Genomic DNA, 13,205 nt, shown 5'->3' on the forward strand with positions numbered 1-13,205 from the left:
TAAGGCCAAAGGAGACCGTGTGTTGAGCCTGTGGATCCAGAAAGATTCCCTTTTGAAGATGGGTTTCAGTTGTGGGTCAGTATCCATAATGTCCCAGTGCTGCCTGATAATGTCCTTTTTTTAATGCCTTTCCCAAGGGTGAGTATTCTACTTTTCTTTTACTTTTGGTTGAAGGCTTTCCAAGTGTGTTAGCCCTTCAAAACAATCATTTGCATGTTTTATCCAATTTGTCATTTGTAGCCGTCTTCCTTTTGTGAGGTCCGTGGTCGGTTTCTGGTAAGAAGCTTCAGAGCTGTGTATTCTTCTGATGCTGCTGAATTGACTAACAGTGAGACTTTTTAAATAAGTGGACGTGGCTGGAAGTTGTCACCTCTTGAGGGTGGTTTCCTATATAGATCTGTAGAGGGAGGGTTTTGTCCTTCATAAAACTGATTTTGTGATAGGGCGTAGTTAATGGTGAAGCGATGGTGCGCATTCATAGTTTAATTTATTTATATATAAAAAATGTATTTACCCCCTTTTCTCCCCAATTTCGTGGTATCCAATTGATTTTTAGTAGCTACTATCTTGTCTCATCGCTACAACTCCCGTACGGGCTCGGGAGAGACGAAGGTCGAAAGCCATGCGTCCTCCGAAACACAACCCAACCAAGCCGCACTGCTTCTTAACACAGCGCACATCCAACCCGGAAGCCAGCCGCACCAATGTGTCGGAGGAAACACTGTGTACCTGGCGACCTGGTTAGCTTGCACTGCGCCCGGCCCGCCACAGGAGTCGCTAGTGCGCGATGAGACAAGGATATCCTTACCGGCCAAACCCCCCCCTAACCCGGACGACGCTAGGCCAATTGTGCGTCGCCCCATGGACCTCCCGGTCGCGGCCGGCTGCGACAGAGCCTGGGCTGGGATAAAGGGGTTAAGGTCTGGATTCAGCACCACCTTTTTTCCCCAAACATTGGTTAAAATAATTAGGAGCCGTAGTGCCCCCCGTCGCTGTCCCTTTGGTCTGGAAGAAAAAGTCAGTTCCACCACAAGTCCACAATACAATTGGCACATTCATTGAGGAAGAACTTGAGGGCCTCTAGGGCCACCCTGGTGGGGGATGTTTAGTATATAGACTGGTAACATCAAAAGTACACAGAATAGAATGTTCTGGTATATGGCCCACATATTTCAGGAGATTAATCAAATCAATAGTCTCTGGTATACGTGGGGAGAGCGATCACCCGGGGTTTCACTAAATGGTCTACAAAGGCAGAGATATTCTCTTTCAGCGATCCGTTACTAGGAGAGTGTACATGACCAGGGGGTTGTCAACTTTCATATACTCATATTCTGTCTTTGTAATTTTCAGCACTGCATTCTCAGAATGTCCTTGTCATAGTTTGCAGCTTTTTACATCACTATTGCACCTCTGTCGGCATGTTTTTATCATCATACAGGAGTCATTTTTGAGTTCCATAAGGATTTCTTTTCCTGCTTTGGACATATTGTGGAATAACTAGTATTCTTGTTTCTTAGCCAGGAGATAGCCATGTATCTTTCTCAACGAGGCAGCAATAGGTTTCAAGAGGGACTTATTTTGGGTGGTAAATATTTGCTAAATGCGTTTTCCCTTATGTCTTCAAAGCGAGAGTCAAGTTCATTGTCATTCAGGTTATCAATTGGAAGAGCATTAGCACTCTCCTGTCTGGTTACTAGTCTCATTCAATGGATTTACATTGAAGGGGGCAACCCCATTACCCCAAAACTCAGTCACTCAAACTGCGTCACTCAAAAGCTCAGTCACTCAAAAGTCGATAACTGTATCAGTCATTGGCCTGTGATGTTGGGACAAATGATAGTCCCTTAGCTAGGGCAGATGAACATGTATCAGATATAGACCTGTTGGACAATTGAATTACCGTGTCTTGCTCCGTGTGTGTGGGGGGGGACTTCGGGTGTTGCCGTCTTCCTGCGTTATCCTCTCCAGCATTTCTTGCTTGGAAAGCGGGGTGGGTGGTGGTTGTGATGACGGCCTATTCGATGATGTCGTCCATCGGGATTCTCCAAAAAAGAAGACGCTCCGGCTCTTAATTGGTCACTGGAGTTAGATGTGAAGGGAGGTTGATCGCCACTAGGATTATGGCTGGGCTGGCGTTTACCCTTCCAGCTTGCTCGTGGGAGTGTCTCCGCCATCCCTCCAGAAATGCACCTTCTGCTCTGTGTAGTTTAAAAAAATTTTTTTTTTTAGCTTGCTTGGCTTTGTCTCCAAGTTTGTCATTCATTTTTCCCACGTTGATCAATGTTCTCTTTTTTTTGTCCTTTATTGGTGATCTTGCTTTCTAGATCAACATTTAGCTGTTTCATTTGATCTCTAATCATGCTCAATTGTTCTGACTTCTTGTATGGTCAGAGCCATTAAATCAAAGGAGTATTTATTAAGAATCTCGCACCATCGTTCACAAAAGAAGGGGTTGTTCAAACCAAGAGAAGGTGCTTTCTGTATCCATAATCCTCGTGGAATTATTTTATGCCTTAGATAATCGCTCAAGGTAACTGCATGATAATTACTGTTGTGCTTCTCAGCCAAGGGAGTGGGCTCACTCACAATTTTGCCTAAGAACACAGCCATGAATAAAGAATGGTACCAACACATCCTCATAGGGCAACTTCTCCCAACTGTCCAGGAACAGTTTGGTGACGAACAATGCCTTTTCCAGCATGATGGAGCACCTTGCCGTAAGGCAAAAGTGATAACTAAGTGGCCCGGGGAACAAAACATCGATATTTTGGGTCCATGGCCAGGATACTCCCCAGACCTTAATCCCATTGAGAACTTGTGGTCAATCCTAAAGAGGCGGGTGGACAAACAAAAACACACAAATTCTGACAAACTCCATGCATTGATTATGCAAGAATGGGCTGCCATCAGTCAGGATGTGGCCCAGAAGTTAATTGACAGCATGCCAGGACAGATTGCAGAGGTCTTGAAAAAGAAGGGTCAACACTGGAAATATTGACTCTTTGCATCAACTTCATGTAATTGTCAATAAAAGCCTTTGACACTTATGAAATGCTTGTAATTATACTTCAGTATTCCATAGTGACATCTGACAAAAAATATCTAAAGACACTGAAGCAGCAGACTTTGTGGAAATTAATAATTGTGTCATTCTCCAAACTTTTGGCCACGATTGTACACTTACTAAGTAGCAAGATGATGGTTGGTTCACAGACACACATCTATACTGTACACATTGGTGTCCTATAGTTTATTTAACCTTGTGTTTGTCCCCTCCCTCCCTCTTATCTCTCCCTGCAGCTGTCCACTGCAACCTGACCCAGAATGGGATGGACCACCAGATGTGCCCGGACGATGTGACCTCTCACCTGGAGGAGGAGCCTCTGGACCAGGGTGCCATGCTGGACGACGACAGCCCCACCTATCAGGACGTGAGCCCCGGGTACCAGCGCCGCTCACCGCCCCAGCGCTCCGTCTCCGAGTCAGAACTCTCACGTGTAAGAACGGGGACTTCAGTGCCGTCTTCATCAACCCAGTCCTCGGGACCCACTAGTCGTTACATATATTTGACGTATCCTAAATCCAGCACACCTGGTTCATAAAAAAAAACGCTTGCTGATTAGTTGACTAGTTTTCAGGTGTGCATGGTGTTGGAGCACGTTACATGTATGGTACGGCTGGTGTGACCCGAGGACTGGGTTGAGAAAGGCTGCTCTAACAAATGTCAGGATGGGTACCAGGCTGGGGTGACCACTCACCATAATCATTGGTATGTAATAGATGTGTAGGTGCATTTTGGGATATTTGTAATGTGTCCCATCTTTCGCTGTCCCTTGCTAATTTTCAAGGCATTTCAGATCTGTAATTCTAACAGACAATCTTGAATTCAGCAATTACTTACTACACTTTCTGGCACCTAACCATTGCTTGATCAATCAAGTAAATACACAACTTTTCAAATGAACTCCCTTGACAGCCCTTATTCAATGTTTCCTGAGAATGACTTGTTTAGATTAAAGGTTGTCATCAGTGGAGAATTTTATTTGATTTCCTCTCTAAAAATGGCATCCTGTCGAGACAACAGATCTGACATTTCCTCCTTTTTCTGCCTCTGTCTCTGATGGGAGATGAGAAAGAAAACGACAGAGATAATTATCTGTCAAGCTGACTGCCTGGAACTGCTTTCACCCAGACAATATGTCCTCCAAGAAGCCCTATGTAGCTACGCCTTTGAAATGTAGAGGAACAACTAGGCTTGGGCAGATTTTAATATTGTCATCCTTCTCTTATCCCGGGATTTAGTGAAAACGAACATGAACTAAATGGCAAAGACAGGCAAATCCAGCTCATAAAGTTATACAAGCATAGCTAGTAGCTACCGAATGTCATTTCTGATGAGTGTGGACATTTACGAGCAAGAGTGAACGAGAGAAATTGTGCAAATGAACAAAGTTGTGATGCATGCTTTTCTGATGGAAGACTAGCATGTGCACACGGAGGAGAGAACTCTAGTAGGAAGCATAGGGGAAAAAATGTCAGCTGTGCAGAACTCATCCAGAACTCTCTGACTTCTGGCAGAAAGCCATTATAAGATATCTGACGGCAAACATTTTAGTAGTGAATTGCATACATGTGTAACTTCATCGCCTCATGTGCGCCGCACAACAGAGACTCACTATAGATATAGAAATCTATACACTCCCGTTGTGCGACTTACTAACAAGCGCGTGACTGGCTCAACCGTTTTGGGGAACTATGGTAAGCTTCATAATGTGACAGGTGACATGACAAACCCACTCTGCTTTATCTCCTAATGTATTGCACAAGTTGACTGCAGGTATTAACTAAAAGTAGTTACAAATAGTCACTTTTTATTGAAAATGTTCAAATATTGAAAAACCGTCCTGTGGCTTTTTCCAATACCCTGGTAAACGGTATAACGCATAAGCCTACGAACAACTAGAATGTTTTTTTTTATGGTCTCACTGCATGGTACAGGCCTTCTGTGTTCCTACAGTATAAGAGTGTGATAAACCACCATGTAGGTTAATTTGAAAAATAATGTGGGGGGGCGGAGCTGTTGGCAGAGATTGGAGTAGCCAGGAGGAAGGCACGGCCAGCCGTTGAATGTAGCATAAAGTACAACACGTCTTAATCACAAACTGTATTTTCAACCATGTACATTGTACAGTATCTGCCATTTGAGTTCATGACTTTGATACCCTTTTCACACTACTGAGCCAAACCAACTCGAGCCAAGCTGTACTGCTCTGGCCAGGCTACACATTCCCCTAGATGCTGGAACATGTTTGAAAGGACAATAAGAAAAGAAAACGTCGGAGCCATCACAGTACGGCGCAGTTCTGCCTATAGAGGGAACTCTGTGGCTAAGCAATGGCATTGACTGAAAGCATGACCTTTGTAGAGCATGGTGCCTTCAACTCCAGGATAATGGGTTCGATTCCTGGGACCACCCACCCATAAAATATATGCGCGCATGACTAAGTCAAATTGGATAACAGCGTCTTCTAAACGGCATATATGATCATGGAAAATCAAGAGACCCTACAGATATCATGCCCAAAGCAATATCTTACTTTGTCTTACACACACATGAACTTCTATTGCCCTGCTGTGTTATGGACCCATATTGACTTCTGAGGTCAGGGAATTAAAAGCCAGTGTTGTGTTGTGCACATTCTTTTGATGTGGCCCAATGAAGTCGGTCTTGACGCTGCTTGTAAATCCAATTTCTCAACCTGGAGCGCGTCTTTTAAAGAAAGCGGTTATTAATTCACTCAGAATAGCGTGTAATTTCTCCCTCCCAGCCCGGCCTGCCGTCCACATAGCGACAGCCTAGCCTGCCTTATCCCCGCAACGTAATGGAATAATTAGTTCATTTTCTTTTCCGTTGAGCTTTGGGAGCGAAATAATAAAGGGAGAGAAACAGCAGGCCCAGGCAACGCCTGACGCAACGCTGGACTAGTTAATTAAGTGAGCTACGAAAGGAGATGGGGCGAGAACAACACTGGGGCTCGACGTCTCAAATGACCACTCAGTCAGTGTGACACTAATGGCTATTCCCTCTCAACAGTGAGGAAATGTATCGGAATGATGGAATGATGCAGTGTGGTATTGGATTGGTGCAGTGTGACCATGTATTCGCTAGATGGCGCTGTATGTTTGTGAATGCCAGAGCTGTGTAGTGTCCTAACTAGGCTACACAGTGGTGGAGCTATGCTAACACTACAGTACGAGAGCTCCTTGAATGCCTTTAGATTCTTGTAATAATGGTGTTACTTTGAATTAATGTAAGTAATTAATTCACTATCGATCGGTAAGGCTTTTAGTGTCAATATTAAGTATCCTATTAATTACACCTGGTAGTAGTCTGTGTTGCTGTGGGTTTCATTTTCATGGCTTTGGCAACTGACATCCTTAAAGTGTTTGTGTTTTGAAGTTGTCCTTGCTCTGTTGCTAAGGTAACATGTAAAATACATGAACTGCGTAGTGTGTTAAATTATGCCAAGGACAGATTGACTGTTTTTTTGTGTGTGTGTGTGTGTGTGTGTGTGTGTGTGTGTGTGTGTGTGTGTGTGTGTGTGTGTGTTTACGAGCTTGTGCATGCAGACATATTCTCAATTTCTCACTTAGAAATAAAGCTGTCTTTTTCTCGCTCTGCACACCGGCGCTTGTCACTCAAATCTCTAATTGGCCCAGAGTCTCATGAAGTTCTGTGGATGATTTCCCTTTGTTTCTCCGTCTCTCTTTCTCTCTCTCTCTCACTCTCACTCACTCACTCACTCACTCAGCCTCACCCAGAAACACTGCTCTGTGTTGCATTACAGTACTATGAAATACATGGATGGCTATTGATTCAGGAACTGTTGCAGTTCCCCCTCCAACCCCAGCGAGCTTACCCTGTGCGGGGAACATTATGAGCTGAGCAGTAGAGTGAGCAAAGCCAAATCCTTTCTCTTGGATGACATACAGTACCAGTCCAAAGTTTGGACACCTACTCATTCAAGGGTTTTTCTTTATTTTACTACGTTGTAGAATAAAAGTGAAGACATCAGAAGTATGAAATAACACATGGAATCATGGAGTAACCCAACAAGTTTTAAATCAAAATGTGTTTTAGATTCTTCAAAGTAGCCACCTTTTGCCTTGATGACAGCTGGAATGCTTTTCCAACAGTCTTGAAGGAGTTCCCACATATGCTGAGCACTTGGTATATGCTGTTTCCCTTCACTCTGTAGTCCAACTCATCCCAAACCATCTCAATTGGGTTGAGGTTGGGTAATTGTGGAGGAGAGGTCATCTGATGCAGCGCTCCATCTCTCTCCTTGGTCAAATAGCCCTAACACTGCCTGGATGTGTATTTTGAGTCATTGTCCTGTTGAAAGACAAAAGCTAGTCCCACTAAGCGCAAACCAGATGGGATGGCGTATCGCTGCAGAATGCTGTGGTCACCTACTCTGTGTCTCACAACGGCACGGCGGTTGGAACCAGAAATCTCAAATTTTGACATATTTCCACCGTTCTAATGTCCATTTCTCGTGTTTCTTGGCCCAAGCAAGTCTCTTCTTCTTAATGGTGTCCTTTAGTAGTGGATTCTTTGCAGCAATTCAACCATGGAGGCCTGATTCACTCAGTCTCCTCTGAACAGTTGATGTTGAGATGTGTCTGTTACTTGAACTCTGTAGCATTTATTTAAACTGCAATTTCTGAGGCTGGTAACTCTAATGAACTGATCCTCTGCAGCAGAGGTAACTCTGGGTCTTCCTTTCCTGTGGCAGTCCTCATGAAAGCCAGTTTCATCATAGCGCTTGATGGTTTTTGCGACAGCACTTAAAGAAGTTTTTGAAGTTCTTGAAATGTTACGTATTGACTGACCTTTATGTCTTAAAGTAATGTCGGACTGTCATTTCTCTTTACTTATTTGAGCTGTTCTTGCCATTATATGGACTTGGCCTTTTACTAAATAGGGATATCATCTGTATACCACCTCTACCTTGTCACAACACAACTTATTGGCTCAAATGCATTAAGAAGGAAAGAAATTCCACAAATTAACTTTTAACAAGGCAGTCCTGTTAATTGAAATGCATTCCAGGTGACTACCTCATGAAGCTGGTTGAGAGAATGCCAAGAGTGTGCTAAACTGTCATTTAAAAAAAATGTTTAGGTTAATACATGATTCCAGAGCTGTTATTTCATAGTTTTGATGTCTTCACTATTATTCTACAATGTAGAAAATAGTCCAAATAAAGAAAAACCCTGGAATGAGTGTCCAATGTTTCGACTGGTACTGTAGGTCCCATTTATGCTTTGCGAAAACCAAACACTGCGTTCCACAGTAAGAACCTTATACCAATGGTCAAGCATGGTGTGGTAGTGTGATGGTTTGGGGATGCTTTGCTGCCTCAGGACCTGGATGACTTGCCTTAGAGATTACTTCCTTCTATTATCTGAGAATTCTACAGGAGAATGTCAGGCCAATCGTCTGTGAGCTGAAGCTGAAGTGCAGCTGGGGTCATGCAGCAAAACAATGATCCAAAACAGACAATCAAGTCTACATTTGATGTTTTGGAATGGCCTAGTCAAAGTCCAGACCGAATCCCAATAGAGATGTTGTGGCAGGACATGAAACGTGGCAGGACATGAAACGTGGCAGGACATGAAACGTGGCAGGACATGAAACGTGGCAGGACATGAAACGTGGCAGGACATGAAACGTGGCAGGACATGAAACGTGGCAGGACATGAAACGTGGCAGGACATGCCTTAAAGTATTTGCCCTCATTCTAAATTCTCTACTTCTGCATATATATATTTTTTATACTGAATGTCAGATCTTCAATGCAAACCTAAAATTTAGATAAAAGGGAATCTGAGTGAACGAATAACAATTACATACTCATTTAATTTAATAAACAAAAGTTATGCAACACCAACAGTAATGCCCCCGTGTGAAAGTCATTTCCACTCTAACTGGTTGTGCCACCTTCAGTTGCAGTGACTCCAACCAAACGCTTCCTGAAGGTGGCACAACCAGTTATTGAGTGTAAAGTGGAAATGACTTTCACACGGGGGCATTACTGTTGGTGTTGCATAACTTTTGTTTATGAAATAAATGAAATGAAATTCGTATGTGATATTTGTTCACTCCGGTTCCCTTCTATCTAATTTTAGGTTTGCGTTGAAGATCTGACATTCAGTATAAAAAATATATATATATGCGAGAGTAGAGAATTTAGAATGAGGGCAAATACTTTTTCACTGCACTGCTTCCTGTAGTTGTTGATCAGTCGCACACAAACACACACACACCTTCTTTCTTTCTCTCCCCTTTCCTCCCTACTAGCTCATCGTAGTGTTTCTGGCTAAGCCATCCAGAGCTACACTAGCTCATTCGCCGTACTGTACTGTACCATATGCCCCAGGCTGCTGGTCAGGGTTAATTGGTGGCGAGCTGAGCTGTATTTAATGGTTAACGTGGGTTGTTGTTGCAACGCCATCTTCTCCTCAGCGGAGGTCTCCTGTCTCTTCCGTCTCTGCAGATTTGGTGTCTCTGTGGCCTGCCAAAGCAGGCACGTCGGTCATCTGTACTCTAACTATACTTGGCACTGGGAGAAGGACAGTCTCTCTCTCTCTCTCTCTGTCAGTCAGTCAGTCAGTCAGTCAGTCAGTTAGTCAGTTAGTTAGGTAGGTAGAGACATAAAGGGGAATGTGGTGGGTACTGTTATGCTGGCCTAGCCGAGGTGGAGGCATGTTCTATTGCTATGCTGCACCACACAGCGAGCCGCTGCTGACTGGAGTGGGAGGGAAATGGGAGGAAGGGGGTGGATGTGAAATTTTAACCACCTCTCTCGGTGGGTAATTTGAGTTGCCCCTCAATCAAAACGAAGCGATGCCAGCACTTTCGCTACAGTGGCGGCTTGTTCAGCGGGACGCACACTGAATGCCTGAGGGATTAGGCAACATATGAACTATCAACCTGGCTGCATGGTGTTGTCTGTCAAAGGATTTATAGTATGTCCCATTTGGTCTGGTAAATAGTGCTGTACAATGATTCCATTAGTGGTTCTTGTGAAACATGCATATCCGCTTATTACCCTATCTGTAGACAATGCTATATCATTGGTAAGGGAAAGGGGGATACCTAATCAGTTGTCCAACTGAATGCATTCAACTGAAATGTGTCTTCCGCATTTAACACAACCCCATCCGAATACTGGCATGTACTGTGTAATTTCTAATCCTCTGAATACTGGCATGTACTGTGTAATTTCTAATCCTCTGAATACTGGCATGTACTGTGTAATTTCTAACCCTAAGGCCTGCATGGTGTATAAGCTAGCTACTCTTGTGTATTGCTGTTGATTTTACTGACCTGCAGATCTAGTCTTAGGAACTGTGCCATCCGGATTATACAGATAGCCCTTTTATCTGCATTGGTTGATATTGTATTGTTTGTGTGTGCACTGTATATGTACAGTCTGTGTTAGTACTGTATGTGCCATCTATTTTGCACCTATAAGTCATCTGTTGTCTTTCCCCTCCACGCAGTCGGGGAATGTAAAGCTGTCCAAGCCGGTGGCCCTGTGGACCCAGCAGGACGTGTGCAAGTGGCTGAAGAAGCACTGCCCCAAGCAGCACCAGATCTACAGTGACTCCTTCAAGCAGCATGACATCACAGGTGCGCCCGCCACAGCCTGAGTCTGTCTGTCTCGTCGCGGTTACTGTTGCCACCGTCGCCATGTCAATCATCCCCCTAACGAGCCCCTCCAAGGTCACACCCGCCAACGACCCGCCTGCCGCATAATGACGAAGGCTAATTGCCACGCACTCAACCTCTCGGAGCACGACTGATTACATTAAGAATGTTTATTTGCAGCTCGCCGTGACTGGCGAAATGGAGCACTTCACCCATAATGCACTTAGGCCGTGAGGAAACCGAGGTCGCTGGGGTTAAGGGCTCAACCGGAGCACACGGCAGCGGCGTTCCATTAAGGGGTAGAAAATGCTAGCTGAGAAATGCTACTTTCCATTAAGATTAGTAGGAGCTGGCGACGTACAGTAAGAATCCCAATTAGCCCATGTCAATAACATGTACATAAACAAATAAAATAGCAAATGATGCACTATGTAATAAATATAGAAAAGGGCCCATTTCATCCATCTCATTTTGCTCATGAGAACCATCACCACGAGTTTCACTAAATTCAAACTTGGCAATAAACTTAGGTTTAAAATAGTAGATCATCTTAGCACGTTGTCTCTGAATATGCATTTCCTCATTTAGCCCGCCGATAATGAAACAAGCACATGACCTAAGATGTTGTCTCACAATTAGTGTAATGACCTGCGGTTATGAGATGTTTTTGTCTCAGGATCAGAGGAGTGGATAAGGGGTTAACCACCGGCCCAATTAGCGATAACGATATGCACAAAACACGCTAGTAATTCCCCTCGTCATCCCAACCCGCATGAATTAACAGACTGCAATTAAAACAGGCCAGGCCATACCAATCGGGCTCACAATGCAATTTGCATCCCAAACATGCAGAAATATCATGCATAATTTTTTCACTAGATTAGATTTAACTAGAGCAAGCAAATCATGAGGAATGTAGTATTGTGCTTGAGTACCACACTGTGTAAACAAACTAGTAGAATAGGAACAAGTACTGTGTACACAACAACAACTAGAAAGACCTATTGAGTCCCACTGGCCAAGGCAAGGAAATTGAGTTGGAAAATGATAATGCTGTGTGTGGTTCGTTTCTGGTCTGATTAGGAGAAGGCCCTTTGTTTGATAGGACTTACTTTTGCTATGGTATCTATGGTAATAGAGTAGGAAGATAATATTTCAACAGTCAGAGAGAACCCAACGCTCTTGTAGGAAGTCAATACAACCAATTTCATTGGTCTTGGCCCACTGGTCATCCTTTCAGAAGTAGCAAATCAATACAGGGCACCGTATCCAAATCATAACTCTTACACGTCCCTTATTTAGGTCCCAGCTCTGACAGTATAAGATATTTTACATCTCAAGGCTTTGCAGCAGCACTACGTTTTCACTTCTTTGAACGACTTCAATATGCAGCTGTCGGTTGCCATCCCCTGCCAGCAACGTGGAGCGGCAGCCAAAGTCAAAATCAATGTTTCCCATCCGAGCACCTCGATTGCCAAGATTCACCCCACCCCCCCCTCGACGCTCCCGAAAGACCACCTCCGAGTTTGACATTAACACCGAGCTGTCATTTTAAAATGCATTAAAGCATATTAAGGTGTAATTAGATATTAGTCCCCTAATCTTGTGTAATTACAGAGACTGAGTCGTGGCAGCGAGCAAACAGCATAGTGTGGTAAATGAGTTTAGTACACATTTACTGATACCCGTAAGTGTAATCAGCGGAGAGGTGCACAAACATATGTAATCAGAAGAGGGAAGTGAAGGGGTTGGCGTCGATTGAATCGCACTCCCCTGTCAGGGAGCGGTGCATTGAATGAATTAGAACATGGTGATCCAATGGCCTCCCACTCCAGACAGATAAAGAAAGGAATTGGATTAGATATGAGACAGTAACCGAAAGGTTGCTAGATCGAATCCCCAAGCTGACAAGGTAAAAATCTGTCGTTCTGCCCCTGAACAGGGCAGTTTAAGCCAGTGTTCCTAGGCCGTCATTGTAAATAAGAATTTGTTCTTAACTGACTTGCCTAGTTAAATAGGTAAAAAAAAAAAAAAAAAAAGTAGGGAATAGAGTGCCATTTGGGACACACACTTGCAGTCATATGTAAGAATCAAACAATCTAAAGTGACTAGAGAAATGGTGATGTTTTTAACAGCATTGGTTCTATTCAGTGGTTCACCTCCGTAAGAGCATAGGAGGATAGGAGTCTTTTATTGTAATATCGAGTGTTTTGATGTATCTCCAAGTGCTATTGGAAAAAGCCTGACTGCTGCTTAACCCAGTTGAACATGTTGCACACTGCTTATAAATGTTGTAAAAGGTATAAGCTTGTCACACAGCCAAGTTCCATCCTGTAAACATCCCCTCGTTTTTCCTCGGTCCATCTTTCCCTTTACAAATCACAGTGGCACGTATTACACAGTGGCAACCTGTGAGACACCTCCCCAGACATGTTCAAATCACAGCCGGTGTAGGTTATGATGGGCTGGTGCTCATTCCTCG

At 43.8% G+C, this 13,205-nt stretch overlaps 1 protein-coding gene across 5 annotated transcripts in view; it reads left to right on the forward strand.

Annotated features, from left to right (window-relative positions):
- Window positions 1–13,205, forward strand: part of LOC112264891 (sterile alpha motif domain-containing protein 12) — a 116,199-nt gene that overhangs the window by 29,444 nt on the left and 73,550 nt on the right. For all 5 annotated transcript variants that reach the window (XM_024441794.2, XM_024441793.2, XM_042295720.1 and 2 more), the window contains exons 2-3: window positions 3,304–3,500; window positions 10,576–10,705. In XM_024441794.2, coding sequence (XP_024297562.1) covers window positions 3,333–3,500; window positions 10,576–10,705 — 298 coding nt within the window. In that variant the 5' untranslated portion in view covers window positions 3,304–3,332. The remainder of the gene's footprint in view (window positions 1–3,303; window positions 3,501–10,575; window positions 10,706–13,205) is intronic.

Source organism: Oncorhynchus tshawytscha, linkage group LG13 (assembly GCF_018296145.1).
Source record: "Oncorhynchus tshawytscha isolate Ot180627B linkage group LG13, Otsh_v2.0, whole genome shotgun sequence".
Lineage (NCBI taxonomy): Eukaryota > Metazoa > Chordata > Actinopteri > Salmoniformes > Salmonidae > Oncorhynchus > Oncorhynchus tshawytscha.